General features: G+C 38.9%; 1 protein-coding gene across 4 annotated transcripts in view; it reads left to right on the top strand.

Annotated features, from left to right (window-relative positions):
• Window positions 1-19677, top strand: part of heatr1 (HEAT repeat containing 1) — a 120834-nt gene that overhangs the window by 91604 nt on the left and 9553 nt on the right. The window contains exons 32-46 of one of the 4 annotated variants that reach the window (XR_009515042.1): window positions 334-509; window positions 1062-1114; window positions 3123-3246; window positions 4076-4219; window positions 6191-6477; window positions 6707-6857; window positions 6944-7102; window positions 7947-8081; window positions 8827-8931; window positions 9019-9187; window positions 10102-10256; window positions 11808-11966; window positions 13579-13687; window positions 16723-16853; window positions 18777-18952. Coding sequence is in view for 3 of the 4 variants with exons in the window: in XM_059985664.1 (XP_059841647.1) it covers window positions 334-509; window positions 1062-1114; window positions 3123-3246; window positions 4076-4219; window positions 6191-6477; window positions 6707-6857; window positions 6944-7102; window positions 7947-8081; window positions 8827-8931; window positions 9019-9187; window positions 10102-10256; window positions 11808-11966; window positions 13579-13687; window positions 16723-16811 (2015 nt within the window). In the remaining variant the exon portion in view is untranslated. Of the gene's footprint in view, window positions 1-333; window positions 510-1061; window positions 1115-3122; window positions 3247-4075; window positions 4220-6190; window positions 6478-6706; window positions 6858-6943; window positions 7103-7946; window positions 8082-8826; window positions 8932-9018; window positions 9188-10101; window positions 10257-11807; window positions 11967-13578; window positions 13688-16722; window positions 16868-18776; window positions 19125-19677 lie in introns of those variants that run through there. The other 3 variants (XM_059985664.1, XM_059985663.1, XM_059985662.1) reach the window with 3 other exon arrangements.

Raw genomic sequence — 19677 nt, 5'->3', positions numbered from 1 at the left:
CATCTTCACATAAATCAAACAGCATTTTCCATCAAAGTTGAAAGTATCACAGAAAATGACCTTATTACATAAATATCATTACCTTAACTCACCAAGGTAACCAGAATTTCCAGTTTTTAGTTTGCATCTAGTTCAGACATTTTCTAGAAAGCCTCCCAGAAACCCTGTTCAGTCAGCTTTATACTGGCATAATCATTCTTTGCAGTTATGTACTAACTTGACTTGTTTTTCAATTTAATATATTACCCTAACACTACAAATTCCAAAGTAACGCATACCCAGTTCAGTTTGGATGAAAGGTTATCTTTGCTCTTTTTCTTGAAACTCATTTAGAAGCAGCCAAAGACAAAGGAAAGGCAAACGCAAGGAAGAACAAAGCGGGGCAGTCAAGTGAAGCGGAACCACTGATCAACATCGACACTCTGACAGCCAAACAGCTACGCCATTTCAAATTCCTTTCCATCTCGTTTATGTCTCAGCATCTCGCCTCCGAAAGTTTTATTGCAAAGGTAGCTTCTTGTTTCAAATTAAATAGTGATCAGAATCTTTTTACATTATTTATTAACAACGTGTACTGTGTATCTTCAAAAAATTGAGCTTTTGAAGTTGAAGATCTAGAATGGAATGGAATTAATCCAATTGTCAAAATGTTTTGTGCAGTTTGATTTAACTTCATAAGTTTCAGCAGAATTAAACATCACTGCCCACAGTGTGGAGTTTTCTCTTTTTTTAACCTGCCCCACTACCAAAAAAATTGTAAGTGAAAGATGACAATTACTTATTCCTAATCTGTGTGATTATCAGGCACCTTGCAGTTTCTTTTTCCAATTTGTCTCATCATTTCCCACTTCCCAAACAAACCTCTGAGATCCAGTCTTCAGGTAACTAGGCCTGACTATTTCTGGCATCATGGGAAAAGAAATGACTGAAAGAAAACTTACATGGATTGTAGATATTTTGTGAAAAGACCATTTGTCTTGTGGGTTCAATGCAACTGTAGGGCTGATAACATCCTCTACTCATTGTCAAATATGCTCACCATTCCCTTGCTTTAATGTCAGGTTGCAGATTGTAATACTTCTGAAGAAGAGGCACTGCAGAAGCTTGAACAAAGGTAACCAATATTACAATTCTTGGGGGATGATTTACTTTCCTGGATTCAGTGATGCTGTCTCTCTTGCAGTCAATTTTTTTAACCTTAAATTAACCATCTTGCCTCCACTGCCCGATATCTTATTGTATATTTGCATAATGAGTACTCCCTTGTAGCCTGAGATGGATATCATGCTTTTGCACTTGTTCATTCTTATTAAAACTTTCAATGGACATTCAGTAATTCAATAAAAACAAGCCTGATATGAGTCAATAAAATGTTTTATTTTGTATATAACTAATATACGGCACTAGTTATAATCAAATTTCACCATTCACTTTCACCTATCTGCTTGTAAATCAGGAAAATAATAAACAAACCCTTACTATGGTTGAACAGTTTGACTGCTGTTGGCTTTTGGATGGTACAACATTGAAACCACAAAGGTGATATATGAGAACCAAACTGCAGCTTGCTTGGGCTAATATCACCACTGGTTGTGTATTTCCCTCTACTTCTCTCACTGAATAATGCTACTTGTTGGTCACAAACCAAATGTCTTTTTTGCTATCAGTGATCATTAAAACAAATGGTAGTTTGGCTCGCCAGCTTCCCCTTTCAATCATTTGTCAGTAAGACTATTTATTGACAGTGTTGGCTGCATGCACAGACCCTGTAAAAGAAATATGGACAGCCTTATGGCCCTAATAATAATAAGTGTTTATAGAAAGATTGAAGCAAGATATCAAATTAATGCTGTGTAAAATCATCCTACAGCTGGTACTTTAATAAATAATTCACTTGTTTCCACTTAAAATTTTCTGTGAAATTGAGAGATTAGTAGAAAAAGGTCCAAAATCTGCCTGATAATTTGTGTTCAACTTCCCACCAACTCAAGTATAATTGAGCAATCACTAATATAGTTATATAAACTTCGTGCATCAACAAGAATTATGCATGAAGATGGCAATCTATTACCATTGGAATAATTGTTGTCCATCGTGTCCAACGATGACAGGAAACATGTGCGACAAAGTTTTTAAAGTGGAAAAGCCATTACATTGGGATTGTTCCACACTCTCAACCTCAGAAAGTCTGGGTCCAACGGTATGAACAAGTGTCTCAAACTGGAGTCTTCAGTGGTTGCCATGGATGACCATGACAGTATTCTGTGCCTTGAACTGTAGTAAAACTGAAGAAAACGTGGTGGTATTGGGTCTATAGATTAAGCTTGGGTTCTTCTGATATTTATTGAGAATGTCACTGGCTGGATTCCACTCAATACCCATTTGTAGTTTCTTTAAAATGATGTTGGTGATCAATAGAAAAATAATCTGATTCTTTGTGAGTTTACAAATGTTTATCTGGGCTCAGAGCAAACCATCTCTATGTGCAGCTTGGTCACCTTACATAATGAAGAGGGTGAGAGAGAAATACATCACAGCCCTACCATCCCATTGAGTCCATGCTGCCCATCTATGTTCATCCTATAATGACCCACGCAGTTACGGGGAAAATAGGCAAATGTCACACATAGAGACCACAAAGTCAGGCTTGAACCCAAATCTCTGACTTTGAAGCACGGAACCTCCTGTAAAAGCTGGATATTTATGTAAGTGAGCGGGAGAAATTAAACTACATAAAATCACTGTCAGTTATTTGTACGAGTGAATATCCAGCTTAATAGACAAGGGAGTTCCCACTTTGATTGAGGTAAATTGACAAGGCATGCAGTCAAAGAAAGTATCCATTGAAAGCAAATAATGCTGGAACGTCTTGGTGCAGAGACAGAATCTACTTGTGTGTACATTCCCGTACTTAATAATGTTGTATAACTTTTGAAATGTAAACCATCCAAAAATTTTAACAAAATGTTTAAAATTTCCTCCTATTTTGTAATCCCTAGATTATCGTGGTACAATTAAACCTGTTATTTTTTCTGTGGTTCCTAAGTGCCCTATGTGGACCAAATGGCCTAACTTTGCTCCTGTGTATATCTTATGGTCTATATCTGCCCTGTTTTTCCTAGTTTACTGGAAGAGATACTTTGCTACATCAATGTGGTTGCCCACAGTGTAGAGGAGAATGCAGAAAAGCCAACAGCTAAATTCTGGAGAACTCTACTCAACCGGTCATATGATGTTCTGGATAAAGTAGGTTATCTTCCATTTCTGGTGTGCTAACTTTTAGACACTTTCAATGTTCTGTTTGTGAAACATCTTAATAATGGAGGAGGCAGCAGGAGGACTTTGGTCATGCCTAACCTCCACGACTCTTCATTGTAGTAACAGATATGCTTATTCACTGGGTGGAGAATTCCAAAGATTCAGTAACATCAGAAATCTTATGTCTTAAGTAGCTAAGCCCTTTTCTGATGACTGCTGTCCTTTATCAAGATTCTCTCACCAGAAGAAACCTCAGCACCATCTGCACTATCAGGACCCTGCAGAATATTACTTGTTAATCAGATTAACTTTTATTTTCCTCACTTCAGATAATATTGGCCCACTCTGCTCAATCTTTCCTCCTACGACAATATTTTCTTAGCCCTTCCTTGTGCCACTTCTAAGGCAAGCATACAGTTTCTTAACTGAGTAGACCAAAATTCTACACAAAACATCTGTGGTCTCAGCATGAGTTTCTTATCTCTCCATTCCACCACATATCAAGAAAGATTCTTAAATTGACAGGTCTACAGTCCTGGGGAAGTGCTGTACTTGCATATATACTGCCTCTTGGCTGAGATAAACTAAAGTTCTGTTTTGCTTTTCAAGTGGATTTAAGTGCCCCATCAAACGAAACAAGTAAAGGGAGTTTCTCTTGCACTGATTGATAACCACGCCTTCCTAGCTGGAATCACATGAATAAGTCATCAGCTACATTATTTGCAGCATATCGATCATTGGATATCTTGAGTTAGGGCTGGTATACAGTAACAATCTTGACTTGGTCACTACTAAGGATTTCTTTCCTCTAAAACAGGTGAATGCCTTGCTACCCACCGAATCTTTCATTCCAGTGATACGAGGACTGATGAATAACCGCTTACCATCTGTAAGGCGGAAAGCCATGGATCTCCTCAATAATAAGCTACAGCAGCACAAAACTGAATGGCAGGAACATCAGGTGAGGTTTTTATTTTCTTTTGGATCAGATACAGAACTCTACAAGTAAGCAGGCAGTAGAAATGTGAACATTTCTACTGTGAGCTGCTATTCACCTTTCAGAACTCAACCTTTCCTCCCACAAGGTCAACCTGTGAATTATTTGAGCAACATGCACAAAATGCTGGAGGAACTCAGCAGGCCCAGGCAGGATGGAAGAGTGTTGGCCGGAAACATCAGTTGTACTTTTTTCCAGTCCTGCCGAAGGGGCTCACCCCAAAAAGTCAACTGTACTTTTTCCGTGCTGAGTTCCTCCATCTGGATTTCCAGCATCTGTAGGTTTTCTCTTATTTGTGAATTACTTGATTCTGTTTGCTCCCTGTTACTCTTTCTTTTTCTCCCTGACTCTCATTCTCACATAATACTGAAGGATTTCAGGTTCAAATTTATTTAACTCTGGTACATGGAATTGTCCAAGATTGAAAAAGGAATCATCCATGATTGAATGTTGGAGCAGCCTTTGTGGACCAAATTGCCGAATTCTTCTATATCGAATGGTTTAATGGAGATACCAAGGAGTTTATAAAATCATGAGGGGATTGATCAGTCTTTTTTTCCGAGGGGAGCAGACTCTAAAACTAGAGGGCACTGGCTAAAGGTGAGAAGGGAAAGACATAAATGGAATCTGAGGAGCAACATCTTCACACAAGGTGGTGGGTAGATGGGATAAGCTACCAGAGGAAGTGGTGGGATATGGGCCAAATTAAAGTAGCTTAAGTAGACAACTTAGCATGGATAAGTTTGTTAAAAAGGACTCTATATTTCTATTAATTTTGACTATGAACTATATTTTCTTGTAGGCCATTTCTATATTGTAGTTTTTTAAAAATCACTTTATCACTTCATTCTTTGGGTCATGCTCTTAAATAAATAAATTTTTATATATTTTTAATATATATACACACGCACATAATATATATTTTTTGTGTGTTTGTAACTTTGTTTCTGACTCACTGGACAATGAATTTTTTTGGCTGTTTTCCTTATCAAAATACTGGAATATAATTATTAAATCTTTTAAACGTTGTTTTAATGAAAAGCCTAACATTGGTCCCCTGGGTATCATTTTGATTTATTTTTATACACTGTTAATGTTAACAGTGCCCCACGTGCATAAGTTCAAACATCCAGTGTTGTTTTTTTTTTAATTTTTGTTACATTACTAAATTTTCAAAGAGCTTTCATCAGAAGCCCTACATTTGTTGTTGTTATTCTCAGTCTTAAAATTATCCATTCTATATTCAGAGGACTGACCAATATAAAGGCACAAGAGAGCCATGAAGGCACTCAGCATCTGAAAGAGAGCCATACTTTTCAGATGGTGGTTGATCTATGTACTTCACCACAGTAGCTAGTATTACAGTTTGGGATGGGTGGCGGGAAGTAGTTGATTCTCTCTCTATTTAAATTAATCTCTCAATGTGCAGCTCACTTTGTCTTTGTGTTACAAATTTTCCTCCCTCTCTTTGTCTCTCCATCATTCACCTGCCATCATCTTCCAGCACCACCCCCACTCACCTTCCCCACCTGGCACTGTCATCTTACATTCCTCTTCAGTCAGCCAATTATATCAGAATCCTTTCTCACCACTCCCTTCCTCCTCCCTATGCAGGCCATCTCACCTCTCCACTCTGTCAAGCATCAATAATTCCTTTCCTTCCAACTTACCCCACTGAGTTCTATCAGCAGATGCTGTTGTTGGTGGAGAGCAAAGCAATTGCCAACATCTGCCTTCAACGAATTGATGGAACAATGATAATGACTTGATATTATTGGACACTGATAAATCTGGAAGTTTATCCAGAGAGTAATTAAAAACTTAAACACTGTTTCACAGGTTTGCCTTGTCTTTATGTCAATGCATTTTTACACCTAGATTTTTTTATTAATCTCCTTGTGTGTAATAATTATGTGAAAACATTATTTTTTCCAGGTGAAGTTGCTTTTGAGCCCAATTGAGGACTTCCTAAGCATTGTTTGCTGCAAGGAGATAGAAGAGGAACAGACCGTTAACCGTCAGACCGCCCTCTTCAGCCTGAAACTGTTGTGCAGGTGTTTTGGTACAAGTCACCAGGATTTGTTTGTGCCTGTACTGGTGACTGCTGTTGACCTCATCACAGAGGACAATGAAGAGGAAAGGAATCTGCTGGGCAATGCATTACTTTGCATTGCTGAAGTTACTACTGCACTCAAAGCACTGGCAATACCACAACTTCCAAGGTGTGAAAGTAACTCATTTTGCATAATGAGAATTTTGTAATAATGTCTTGCGTGATATTGCCTCTGAGTCTCAGGAAGAGATCAATATTTGTACTACAGTGAATGGATATTTCCTTCCAAATTTCCTCAGGCTGCCCTTTTATTGTAATGTAATTGCTCATATTATCTTGTTTATGAACTTCTTAGTGTTATAAATCCTCTGCCCTTTTGATGGATTTATTCTTTACAGGCTGATGCCAGGACTTCTGAGGATCTTGAAAAAGCAGAAGTCTCTGATGTCCAATGAGATTTATTTGCTCAGTGCTGTAACAGCATTACAGAGGGTTACAGAAACACTGCCGCACTTCATCAGCCCTTACCTACTCGACGTTCTAGTACAAGTAAGCTTTTTCCTGCTGCATTACAGCAAAGAATTCACCTTATTTTCCTGAAGCTAAAATAATCATGAAATTACACTTTCATATAGGTCACCCGGTTGACCAAGATTACTGAAAAGGCAAGCCACTCATCGCAGCTTGATAAGCACTTGACCTCACTTCAAACTACATTGGCCACAAAGCTAGCTTCTCGGGTTCTGTTGCCATCGATTAGCAAGTGCTATGATAAAGTTGCTGACACCAAACAGGTTAGCATTTTACTACAGAGATTTTAGCCTCATCTCTCTTTTCTATTTTGAGTTGTAGGTCTACTTGTATTGCTTTGAATGTGACAATCTCCTGTTTACAGTTAACTTTGGAAATTCAGCCATTAGGATTGCTCGCAAAGCTTTCACCCAGATAGTTATTTCAAGTGAGAGCTGCGAAATATCTAGTATACTCTGTATAATTAAAAATCTAGTATTAATTATATTAAGATAAATATTTAATTGTTTATTACTGTTATGAGTTCTAAATGTGTGTTCTAAATGTCTTTAGAAAAATATGAATAGTGAATGCTGTTTAATCAATCTTGGATTTATTTATTATCATTTTAATTGTTTCAAATTATTTCTACATACTTGGGCTTTGGTCCTGTATTTCACAGCCTTTCCTCAGCTTCATTTATTTTATCAAATACAATAAATTTCACTATCTGTTTTCTATTTCAGTCCTTGACTGAGCTCCATTTTGGTCTGTTATTTATAGGAGATATTTGCAGAAATCCTGTGTTCTGAAGAACTCCTGAACTCTGTCTCTTGCATAACAACTGTTCCATTCCTTGTGTTGTGTCGCTGTATTTTTACTATCCACTTGGCTCCAGCTGTGATTTTACCGTCAGCTTTTTGCTGTGTCATGGATAGTTCCCTGTTTAGTGAGGCAGAATAGAAGCCACATGGATCAGAAGAGATGGCTGTTTTTTTTTAACTCTTGAGAGAAGATGGATCTGCAATTATGATTTCAAGCAACTATGGGAGGATCTGTAGAATTCGGTTGAATGTGAGTCTTGGGCAAAAACATGACCAGTTTCTGACATGTTGCAATTTTCTCTAGCATTGCTTAGGTCCACTTCTCGACATTCTAAAGCAACATATTTGCCAAATGGAAAAGGTACAATTGAATTCCCATCAATCTGAGCTCACATCATTCTTCCTCAAAGCCCTGGATTTCAGAGCTGACCACTTGGAGGTAGGATCCACAAAGTTCTTATTTTCAAAATGAGATAAATTTGCAACAACACAATTAGTTTCTGAATTTTTTTTAATTTGGGGTAAAAGTGGTTTAAGTAGTATCAGTTGAATGACTGGGGATTGTATATGTGCTGGTTTGGCACTGTCTGGCAGCAACTCGATGCCTGATAGCTATGGAGGGAAGCCTCAAGCCAGTTTCAGGTTTTGTGTACTCAGTGCCCTGACTGATGAAAGCAAGCGTGCTAAATGACTCCTTCACTGCCCTCTCTACTTCAGTCACTACTTTCAGGGAACCTTGTTCCTGAGATCTCACTTATTTATGGGATGTTACTGCACAATAACAGCTGTGTGTAGTTTTGCGGATTAAAATTTGTTTGCTACTGTTTGCACTTTAAAATATACCAAAGTATTTTAATTAAGAACCATATGACCACAAATTTACATACAATTGTTTTATAATCTGCTCTTGCAAGTTTTTTCTTTGCATACCAACTGTAGGACCATCTCCAGTGTTACTGTGTACAATGTATAACTTTAAAATCAGTTGTGTGTCATCTGGCCGAGTTCCAGTGTTTGCCCTGAAATTATTTTGACATTAATTTCAATGTCCCATTGAGGGGCACAAAGGGGCATTTCGACATCGAAACTTACAAAGGTGTAGTTAACTATTACATCAAGTACCTCTCCATTCTAGTTATACTGTACACAAAGCCAATTTTCGTTTTACTTCTTCCTTTTTACAGGATGACTTGAACAAAGTAGGTGAAATTGAAGATCATGTCATTAATTGTTTTGTTGGTATGATAATGAAACTTTCAGAAGTTACCTTCAGGCCTTTGTTCTTTAAGGTATGTTTTTAATATTCAGTAATCAATTCTACAGACAAATATTTGGAATTTATTTTTTAACCACTGACATGGTTTGCTTCCAATCAGCTGTTCGACTGGAGCAAGTCTGAGGGTTTCCCTACAGATCGATTGATTACGTTCTACCGTTTGGCAAATTGCATTGCAGACAAGCTTAAAGGTTTATTCACCCTTTTTGCCGGGCAGCTAGTGAAGCCCTTTGCTGAAATTCTGGACCAGACAAATATTGTCAAAACAGGTAAAGTTGAAATGAATTAACTATTTATTATCTAAGCCTCATCAATGATAGATGATCTTATTTATTACCCATATTATCATTTTAATCTTATTCAAAGTACATTTATTATTTAAGTACATAATCCTAAGATTCATCGTCCCATAGACAGCCACAAAACAAAGAAAGAAAACTGTAGAACCCAAAGAGAAACATCAAATCCCCAACACACACGCGCGAACAAATCACACAAATGACAAAAAAGAGCAAAAAACACAGAATATAAAACACCAAGCCACAAATCACTGATAGAATGCAGGCATATTCCGTTCAGTTCAGTCCAGTACTGTCATTCGTTAACTTCAGGCAGCAGAGCCAGCCTGCCCCAATCAAAAATCGTACAAACTAGCAACAAGAAATGAGCAATGAGAAACAAGAAGCACATCATATTATCTATATTTATTTATTTATTATCTAAACCTCATCAGTGATGGGTGATCTTTCGAAGACATTAATCTGAGAAGGAATCATTACAAATATAAATCCCATCACATACTTGTTAAAACAAGGAAGTGGTGTTTGTCTGTTGTGGTTGAGTTTCATTGATAAGGTAAAGGAAATCAATGAGATGACATTTAATAAGCTTACTGTCTGAATTGTATTTTAATCAAATAAAGGAATTGTACCTCGATAAGATGAAAGAGAGGTCTTGTATTCTCTAGCTCTTCTAACCACAAGAATTCCTCCGGTGCTTTCTCATCATTGAAGCACTGAGAATTATTGTAATGAATTCTACTCATAGCAACGTAATGCTATAATCAGTATTTATGATAGCATCTAATTTGCTGCACAATTACAGGTAATCATTCTGATCAATGGCAGAATTAGTCACATGCTGTGTTGAGTTTAATAAATCATCATTTTTATCCTCCAAATAGATCAAAGTTTCTTTGATTCAGACAACAGCACGAAGAAATCTTGTCTTTTACTTCAGTTCGTCATTGATTGCATGCACAAAATCTTTCTCTTCGACACTCAAAAGTTTGTCAGTAAGGAAAGAGCTGATACTCTCATGATGCCCTTAGTGGATCAGGTTTGTAATTCAAATGTTTTGTCTTGCCTTTCAATGCTTATTCCATTCAGTTGCCAATTTATGCAATATGCAATTCACTTGGAGTGCGGGTCCTCTGTTCTGACAGCTTGTCTTTATTTGGTAACGTATTTCGAACACTGATGCAGAATGATGACCACAGCTGTAAGGTATTCCAAGAGCAAGTAGTGGGGGAAAAAATTCAGAATATGCCATTTAGTCATGCCAGAACCAGCTCTGTAGTGGAGTTATCCAGTTGGTCTCACTTCCCACTGGGCTTGCAAATGTTTCTCTCTTGAGGCATTTAAACCGCGTTGGTGGTCTTCATATTACATGATTCTGTTCGAAGATCTGTCAATAATCTAATCTATCAATAACTTGTAACCAAAATGTTCTATGGAGAATCTAATATAAAAAGAACCATCATGACAATTAACCCAACCCAAAATTTGACTTTCATCTAAAAGTTAGGAAGATGTGGTGAAAGCACTTTTTGTCATTCTCTTTTATCATAACAATCTGCTGAAAAAAAGCTGGTTGGAATAGTTTCCCTGTTGAAAACTTTGTACAATGAGCAGCACCTAGCTCAGTAAGCAACAGAAGTTGAATAATTGAATCACAACTGTTCGGTTATTCCTCAGGCATAGAATTAAATTGACTTTCATAGTCCCCCACCGCCCCCCCCCCCCCAATCCCTTCATTCTTTTCATGCCCTGACCTATCAAGAATCTATCTACCTCTGCCTGAAATATGCACAAAGATTCGGCCTCCACGGCTGCTTGTGGCATAGTTCCATAGATTCACCACCCTGGCTAAAGAATTTTTTTTCTGATATTTTTGTGCTCCTCTGCCAATCTTTGGTCCAAATCTCTTCCCTCTACTCTTCACACTCACTGCTGCATGCTTTTTCTCTACAAATTTGCACTTCCTATTCGTAACCTGGTAAGTGTCCTTATATGGAAGCCCTGACTGTAACACTGTACAGTATCACCTTTAGGTTTGTTCAAGCAGTGTTCTGCTTTTGTCAGTTCACCAGCACTACCAGGCTAAACATTCAGTTAGTGGCATTATTCCACTGGTGGCTATTTTGTCATGTATCTCGATTAGCTTCAGAAAGCAGTGGCTTTAAACTCCCCGTTAGAGATTTAAGTACAAATATCTCACTGATCTTCCGGGAGGTGGATGTGGGCCATGGGAGGATCTTACAAAAAAATACGTTCAACTTGGCCCTGTGACCCTGTTAACTCTCTCAGATGAATGGAAAAGGTCTCATTGCACAATTTCAACATTTATCCCAATCTATGTCACTAAAGCAGGCTATTTGATCATGTGACAATCTAAAGGAGTCTGTTGTTTACAAGTTGTCTTTCTTAAACTACTAGGATGTGCTGAAAGGGATGGGGGAACTATTTAAAAAGTTTTACTTTATTTGGTTTGTCCAGAATAATTAGCTTTTATATGATAGAATGAGCTTCTTATGATAGTATGCATGAAACACTGCAGCTGCTTCAGTACTACAAACTGACTATATTGTGTACTTTGTCATGTTTGCAGCTGGAAAACATGCTGGGAGATGAGGAAGAGTACGAGGACAGAATAAGCAACCATCTTATCCCGTGTATTGCTCAGTTTTCTGTTGCAGTTGCTGATGACTCTCTCTGGAAACCACTGAATTACCAAATTTTGCTTAAAACAAGGCATAGCTCACCAAAAGTAAGCAGCCAGAATTCCATAATGGTTCCTCTGTCATACTTTATCTGTGTATTTTATATTGTTAGTATATCAGGTTCTGAATGTATGTTAAGCACCTAATTATTTTGGAGAAACTTGGGTGAATTGGTGATCATTAAGTTTGTTGCAAATAACAGATTTGATTTGACAAGTATTATTGGCAAAGCTGTTACCTACTTAGGTACTGGTTCCAAGAGACTGAATAGATACCTGGTTCAATGACTATTTTAGCTTTCTAAAATTATTGGGATGTGCTTGTTCTTTATTGCCTTTTCCAATTTGTTATAAAGGTGTTTTGAACAAGTTATTTCTAGACTGGTGGGTCCTTCCACAAAGATGTTACTGAATGATTTAGGCTTTCTGTAACAGTTTATAGAATCATTTGTCTCTGAGGATGATCCAGAAAATTTAGCTGATTTACTTCCACAATTTGGCAATCTGTTTTGTGAGCAGAACAAGTAGGGGTCATTTTCTGGAACTGTCCCCAGTTGGAAGGATTTTGATTAATAATTTTATGTTAATCTTTGATTGCCAGTGCAAATGAAAGCCTCCCGTTACTGTCTACTGTTGATCGAGATCAATCATGAATGTGGTGTCCTAGCAGTCTATGTGATAAGCTATGGACAACAAGCTGTTGCCATGTCGCAAGCTCCCCCTCTCCACACATCTGATGAATCCAAAGGAACAACAGAGATGGTTTGCTACCAGCAGCTTCCCAGGAGTTGCCAGTCAGCATTGAACTCATGTAGGACTGCCTTAGGGACTCCGTTTCCTTCAATGTTTCCATGAGTGAAGCAGTTCCCCAAGGCAGCAGTTTGAGATTAGAGTTTTCCTTCTAGGCAGTAACAATGATCTTTCATTACAGGCATCTGTTACTCTCGTGAGACCATGGATTTGAGCCTTGGAAAGTTTCCAGGGCACAGGCCTGGGCAGGGCTGTATGGGAGACCGGCAGTTGCCCAAGCTGCTGGCCTTCCCCTCTCCATGCCACTGATGTTGTCCAAGTGAAGGGCACTTGGACCCAAGCAGCTTGGCACCAGTATTGTCGCAGACCAATGTGGTGTTAAGTGCCTTGCTCAAGGACACAACACGCTGCCTCAGCTAAGGCTTGAACCAGTGATCACTAGACTGTTGCCTTATCCACTAGGCCACGCGCCAACCACGGCAGATGAACCCCATCTGCCGGAAGCAACTGGATTTAGGAACTAAACCACATGTGAAAGTCAGGAGCTGGACTTAATTGTCAGAGGCTATTTGAGACGCACACTATTCAGACCATTTAATAAGTAGTGGGAGCTTGTCCCCATCACCATCCTCTGGCTATTACAACCGTCTGCTGTATAATTTTACAGTTAGAGCTCTTCATCGGTGTCTTCACAACCTCTGAAACCCTCATTTAGAAAAGTGTGCTTTCAGAAAAAGGCAAGGAAACTTAAGAAACTGAGATATTGGACTTCATTGGGAGGGGTATGCATCCCAGAATAATGGTAATTCAGTGAAGTTTTGAAACAGTTTGTGATTGAACAATCTGATTCAGAGTGATTATCTTTCACACATGATTATGGAAAGAGTTAAATTATTATTTTAATGTGCAGGTGAGGTATTCTGCTCTCGTTATGTTGTTGAAATTGGCTGGTAAACTAAAGGAGAACTACATGGTGTTACTGCCTGAAACCATCCCCTTCTTGGCAGAACTGCTTGAAGGTAAGATGCTGAATTTGAAATACATCTTAATGTGTAATATAGTTCTCATTTAAAAAATCTTTACCATAACTTATTTGCAGTCAATTGAAAAAGAGAGTCAAATTGTTCTGAGTATTAATGATTAAATTAGAAATGTATCCATTTTTCAGTTTTTAATGTAAAAAAAAGTGCATTGCTCCTTGAAATGAGGCAACTACTCCATCAAGTTTTACACTGCGTGGATTTAGTTTTATCCTCTCTAAAACTTTAAGAAACAGAATCTTCATTACTTATAGGAGGCCATTTGGCCCATCACATTTGTCTTCCTTTCTCAGTGGAGCAATTCCATTAGCCCCATGAGATGGACAGATGTGCAGCAAGGAGGTCAAAAAAATCAGGAACAATCTGACTGTAATGGCTGAGCAGACTTGAAGGACCAAGGGGTTTTCTGTTGCTGCTAATTTGTGTTTCCATCTCCTCTGACTCGTGCAAATAATTCCAATATGCCAACACAGTTCCCTTTTATAAACCCTGAGTTATTTTGTTTTCACTGCCCTGCATACATTTGGTTCCAGGTGATTACTCAAAGTTTAAGGTTTTCCCTACATCCCAAACTGTGGATCAGTGTGTTTGATGGTCCTTTGCTTAAAACAAATTCTGTTTACTTCAAGTTTGTCTTGTTCATCGCAGTCTCCTTTGCTCCAAGAGAACACCACCGACTGCCCTTTGTTTAACCTTGCAGTTGGAATCCCTCATGCCTTGGAACCACTCTAGTGAATCTTTCTTTCCCATATCTTTTCGAGAACATTTACATGCTTCCAAATATATAATGACAAGAATTGAGTGCCAGATTCCAGTAAGAAGAACTTTGATACGAGTAACTTATCTCTTTTTTGCTTTTTGAAAAGGTGGATGTGGAGAGGGTGTTTCATATCATGGGGGATCTAGCCCCATGGGGCTATCAAGGGGCGCAGCCTCAGAAAAGAGGGATGAGGAGGAATTTTTTTTTTTTAGCCAGAAGATGGTGAATCATGGGCTCCATTGTCACAGGCAGTTGTGGAGGCCAAGCCATTGGGTATATTTAGGGCAGAGGCTGATAGGTTCTTGATTAGTAAGGGTGTCAAGGGTTACAATAAAGAGGAATGAGGATGGGGTTGAGAGGGTTAATAAATCAGCCACGATGGAATGGCAAAACAGACACAGAAACATAGAAAATCTACAGCACAGTACAGGCCCTTCGGCCCACAAGGCAGTACTGAACATGTCCTTACCTTAGAAATTACCTAGGGTTACCCATAGCCATCTTATTTTTCTAAGTTCCGTGTACCTATCCAGTAGACTCTTAAATGACCCTGTCATATCCAACTCCACCACCGTCACTAGCAGCCCATTCCACACACTCACCACTCCCTGCGTACAAAAAAATTTACCCCTGACATCTCCTCTGTACCTACTTGCAAGTACCTTAAAACTGTGCCCTCTCGTGCTAGCCATTTCAGCCCTGGGTAAAAGCCTCTGACTATCCACACAATCAATGCCTCTCATCATCTTGTACACCTCTGTCAGGTCACTTCTCATCCTGCGTTACTCCAAGGAGAAAAGGCCAAGTTCACTCAACCTATTTTCATAAGGCATGCTTCCCAATCCAGGCAACATCCTTGTAAATCTCCTCTGCACCTTTTCTATGGTTTCCATGTCCTTTTTGAATTGATGGGGTTTTTTAAACTCTTGGTTATCACCCACAAATTATAATAAATGTTTAAAAATTATTATCAGTACTTTTTACCTCTCCCGTCCCCATGATGATGCAAAGATCATTGCCAGAGACTCAGCAATCTCCTCCCTCGCCTCCCACAGTAGCCTGGGGTACATCTTATCCGGTCCCGACAACTTATTCAATTTGATGCCTTCCAAAAGCTCCAGCACATCCACTTTCTTAATGTCTATATTTTTAAGCTTTTCAGTCCGCTATAAGTCATCCCTACAATCGCCAAGATCCTTTTCCGTAGTGAATTCTGAAGCAAAGTACTCATTAATTACCTCAGCTATCTTCTCTGGTTCCAAACACACTTTTCCACCATCATATTTGATTGATCCTATTCTCCACGTCTTACCCTCTTGCTCTTCGCATACTTACAGAATTCCTTGGGGTTTTCCTTAATCCTGTCTGCCAAGGCCTTCTCATGGCTCCTTCTGGCTCTCCTAATTTCATTCTTAAGCTCCTTCCTGCTAGCATTATAATCTTCTTGATGTCTATCATTACCTAGTTTTTTAAACCTTTTGTAAGCTCTTCTCCTTCCCTAGATTTACAACAGCCTTTGTACACCACAGTTCCTGTACCCTACCATCCTTTCCTTGTCTCATTAGAATGTGCCTATGCAGAACTCCACGCAAATATCCCCTGAACATTTGCCACATTTCCTCCATACGTTTTCCTGAGAACATCTGCTCCCAATTTATGCTTCCAAGTTTCTGCCTGATAGTCTCAAATTTCCCCTTACTCCAATTAACCATTTTCCTAACTTGTCTGTTCCTATCCCTCTCCAATGCTGTGGTAAAGAAGCTAGAATTATGATCACTGTCTCCAAAAGGCTGTCCTCCTGAGAGATCTGACACCTGACCAGGTTCATTTCCCAATAACTGATCAGGTACAGCCTCTCCTCTTGTAGGCTTTTCTACATATTATGTCAGGAAACCTTCCTGAACACACCAAACTCCACCCATCTAAACCCCTCGATCTAGGGAGATGCCAATCGATATTTGGGAAATTAATATCTCCCACCACAACAACCCTGTGATTATTACACCTTTCCAGAATCTGTCTCCCTATCTGCTGTTACTATTGGGTGGTATATAAAAAAAATACCCAGTAGAGTTATTGACCTCTTCCTGTTCCTAACTTCGACCCACAGAGACTCCGTAGCGTAGACAATCCCTCCATGATGGGACGAATGGCCTATCTTTGTTCCTATGTCTTATGGTCTTATGTTTGCTGGAGATATATTTCCTTACTGTCACTTCAGTTGGAATTCTGAGTTGTGCTTTTTGTTTTGCAGATGAATGTGAGGAAGTGGAGAACCACTGTCAGAAAGTGATTAAGCAGCTGGAAGTTGTTCTTGGAGAGCCTTTACAGAGCTATTTCTGAAAGCAGTATTTTGTGAATGTAGTTTTTATATGTACAGTAAAGGTTTGTATTCAGAATCATGTGATTCTCGTGTATTTAAATATACTGACACCATTGTTCCAGTGGGCAGGATTTTATCTTAATATGTGCAAACCAACATCTGAGAATTTTTACTTGACTTTGTTCAGGTTGGGCTTTGAGGAGTAGGTAAATGTACAGCCTCATTATCACCAATCATTGAATTGATGGGGTTTTTTAAACTCTTGGTTATCACCCACAAATTATAATAAATGTTTAAAAATTATCATCAGTACTTTTTACTATTTTATCATTTGTGTCAAATTATCCAATTTGTTCATTAATTATTTTTCAAAAAATTGCAACAGGGCCCAAATTGGTTGTCTGTGATTCTTTAGCCAAAAACTGCGAGCTTGACCAAATTCATATTGTTTTTAAAAAGTTAATTTACTGGCACTCCTTATCAAATCAATGAATCTACTTGAGCCACAGTAATGTTGTTAGTAGAATTGTTGCCTCAGAGATCCAGGTTCAGTCCTGACCTGGAAGCTGTCTGTGTGGAGTTGCAAATTCTCCCTGGGTTTCCTCCCGCATCCCAGAGATATCAGCATCAGAATCTGGTTATTACTGACACATTGTGAATTATTGTGTTTTGAGGTAGCAGTACAGTGCAAGACATGAGAAGTACTATAGATTACAATAAATGTTAAAATAAGTAATCGTGCAAACAGAAGGATAGTGTCCATGGGTCATGGATTGTTCAGAAATCTGATGGTAGAAGTGAAATGAGGGCATGTCTTTGATTGTGAGGGTCCTTAATGATGGATGTTGTCTTCCTGAGGCATCTCCTTTTCATGATGTTCTCCCTGGTGGGGAGACTAGTGCACATGATGGAACTGACTGAGTCTATAATCCTCTGCAGTTTCCTCAGTTGGAGCCTCCATACCAAGTGGTGATACAACCAGTCAGAATGCTCTCCACCGTACATCTCTAGAAATTTGCAAGTCTTTGATGATATACCAAATATCCTCAATCTCAATGAAATATAGCTGCTGGCATGCCGCCTTAATAACTGCATCAATATGTTGGGCACAGGATAAATCTGACGTTGACACTGATCTCCCCTTTCCACTGCTGGCCTATTGATGAGGACTTGTATGTGTGTGTTCTCCCAGTGTTTCCTTCATTAAGTCCATGATCAGTTCCTTGGCTTTAATGACATTGCGTGCAAGTTTGTTGCCTGACCTCCAAGTTCCTCAGAATTCTGTGGGGTTTTTTGCTCCTGATTCCAGTCTCTTGTCTCCATGAGCCTGTATCTCTAGAGTTATATAAATTGTAAAGAACCTTATTTTAAGGTGCTTGGCAGGGTAGATATGGAGTTGGTGATTCCTTTGGATGAGTACTTGAAACCAGAAGTCACATCAAAAAGGTAATTAATCTTTCAAATTCTGTACCCAAGCCTGATGTGGGGGCTGAGGTGAGTAGAGTACAGCGATCAAGAGATTATGGTGTAACTGCGGTATAAGATCTGCCATTTTCTGACTTGAGTTACGGAGCTGGCATGAAAATCTGATTCCTGCTTCTATTTTTTGTGCTCCTAGATTGTTAAATTGTTTTTTTTTTATTACCTCAATGAAATTATAATTTAAAAAACAGGTTTTTAAAATGGTGGAGGGATTGAGCTTTGTGAGCAAACCCGATATTTGCTTTCCAATACCCTCTGCCCTTAAAAGTGAGGGTGAGCTGCCTCTTTGAACTTCTGCAGTCCTGATTAAAAATTGCTCCCATTGTAGTGTTTGGTTGAATCTAAACTCAGAAATACCGACTTACCATTATTGGTGCTGAGGTGGGTGGTATGCAGTTTGAGGCAGAATCTGCAGGTGATGCTGTTCCCTGTGCCCTTTGCCTCCGTGGATGTTGCTTGACCCTCTGAGACCCTGTAATAGTTTGTTTGCCTGTCCTCGACAGCAAAGATCACAGATCTGGGAGGTATTCCTGGAGTCAGAAACTACAATGGTGCAAGGAGCCCTTATCAAGGGAGTCATGCAGTAGCATTGAATCTTGTTAAAGTTTGATTCATCCAAGCAAGTGGACACAATTCCATCCCACTCTTATTCACATGGTGGAACAGCTTTGAAAAGAGGGTGAGTCATTTGATACTGTTAAACATTGTATAAAGATACATTCATACACGATTCAGAGTTGGCTTGCCCGTGTTAGGGTAGAGGTCAATGGGGCAAACTGCCTTAAGGTCTGTAATCAATGATGTTCTGCAGTGATCCATAATGAGACATCTTGTGATACATATAAATGAGGTTGAGGAAAACATGGGATGGGTTAATAAGTTTTCAGAGTGGGGAATAGATTAGAGAAAGGGGAGGGAAGTATTAATTACTGGAAGTTGGAGAAATGAGTGTTCATCAGGTTGGAGGCTGCTTAGACAGAATATAAAGTGTTCACACACTCCTCCGACCTCAGTAGCCTCATTGTGGCAAAAGAGGCAGCCATGGACCGACATATCAGAACAGGAATGGGGATAGGAATTAAAATATTTGAGCACCAGGAAATGCTGCTATTTTTGTGGAGGGAGCAAATGTGGTCTCACAGTCGACTGTGGTTTCACCAACATAGAGAAGGCTGCATTGGGTGCACTGACTACAGTAGACAGTGCAAGGTTGTTTTCTTGTAATTGGGAGCATGTACACAATGGTGTGTGCAAGAATCAGTGCTAGAACAATTATTTCCAAGTTCAAAGTAAATTTATTATCAAATTATATACCTTGAGATTCATTTTCATGCAGCTGTTTACAGGAAAATAAAATACAATAGAATTTGAAAAAATTATACATAAACAAAAACTGACAAAAAA

The sequence above is a fragment of the Hypanus sabinus genome, chromosome 12 (assembly GCF_030144855.1).
Source record: "Hypanus sabinus isolate sHypSab1 chromosome 12, sHypSab1.hap1, whole genome shotgun sequence".
NCBI classification, from domain to species: domain Eukaryota; kingdom Metazoa; phylum Chordata; class Chondrichthyes; order Myliobatiformes; family Dasyatidae; genus Hypanus; species Hypanus sabinus.
The sequence above is the reverse complement of the archived record's forward strand: the minus strand, read 5'-3'. Positions and strand labels throughout refer to the sequence as shown.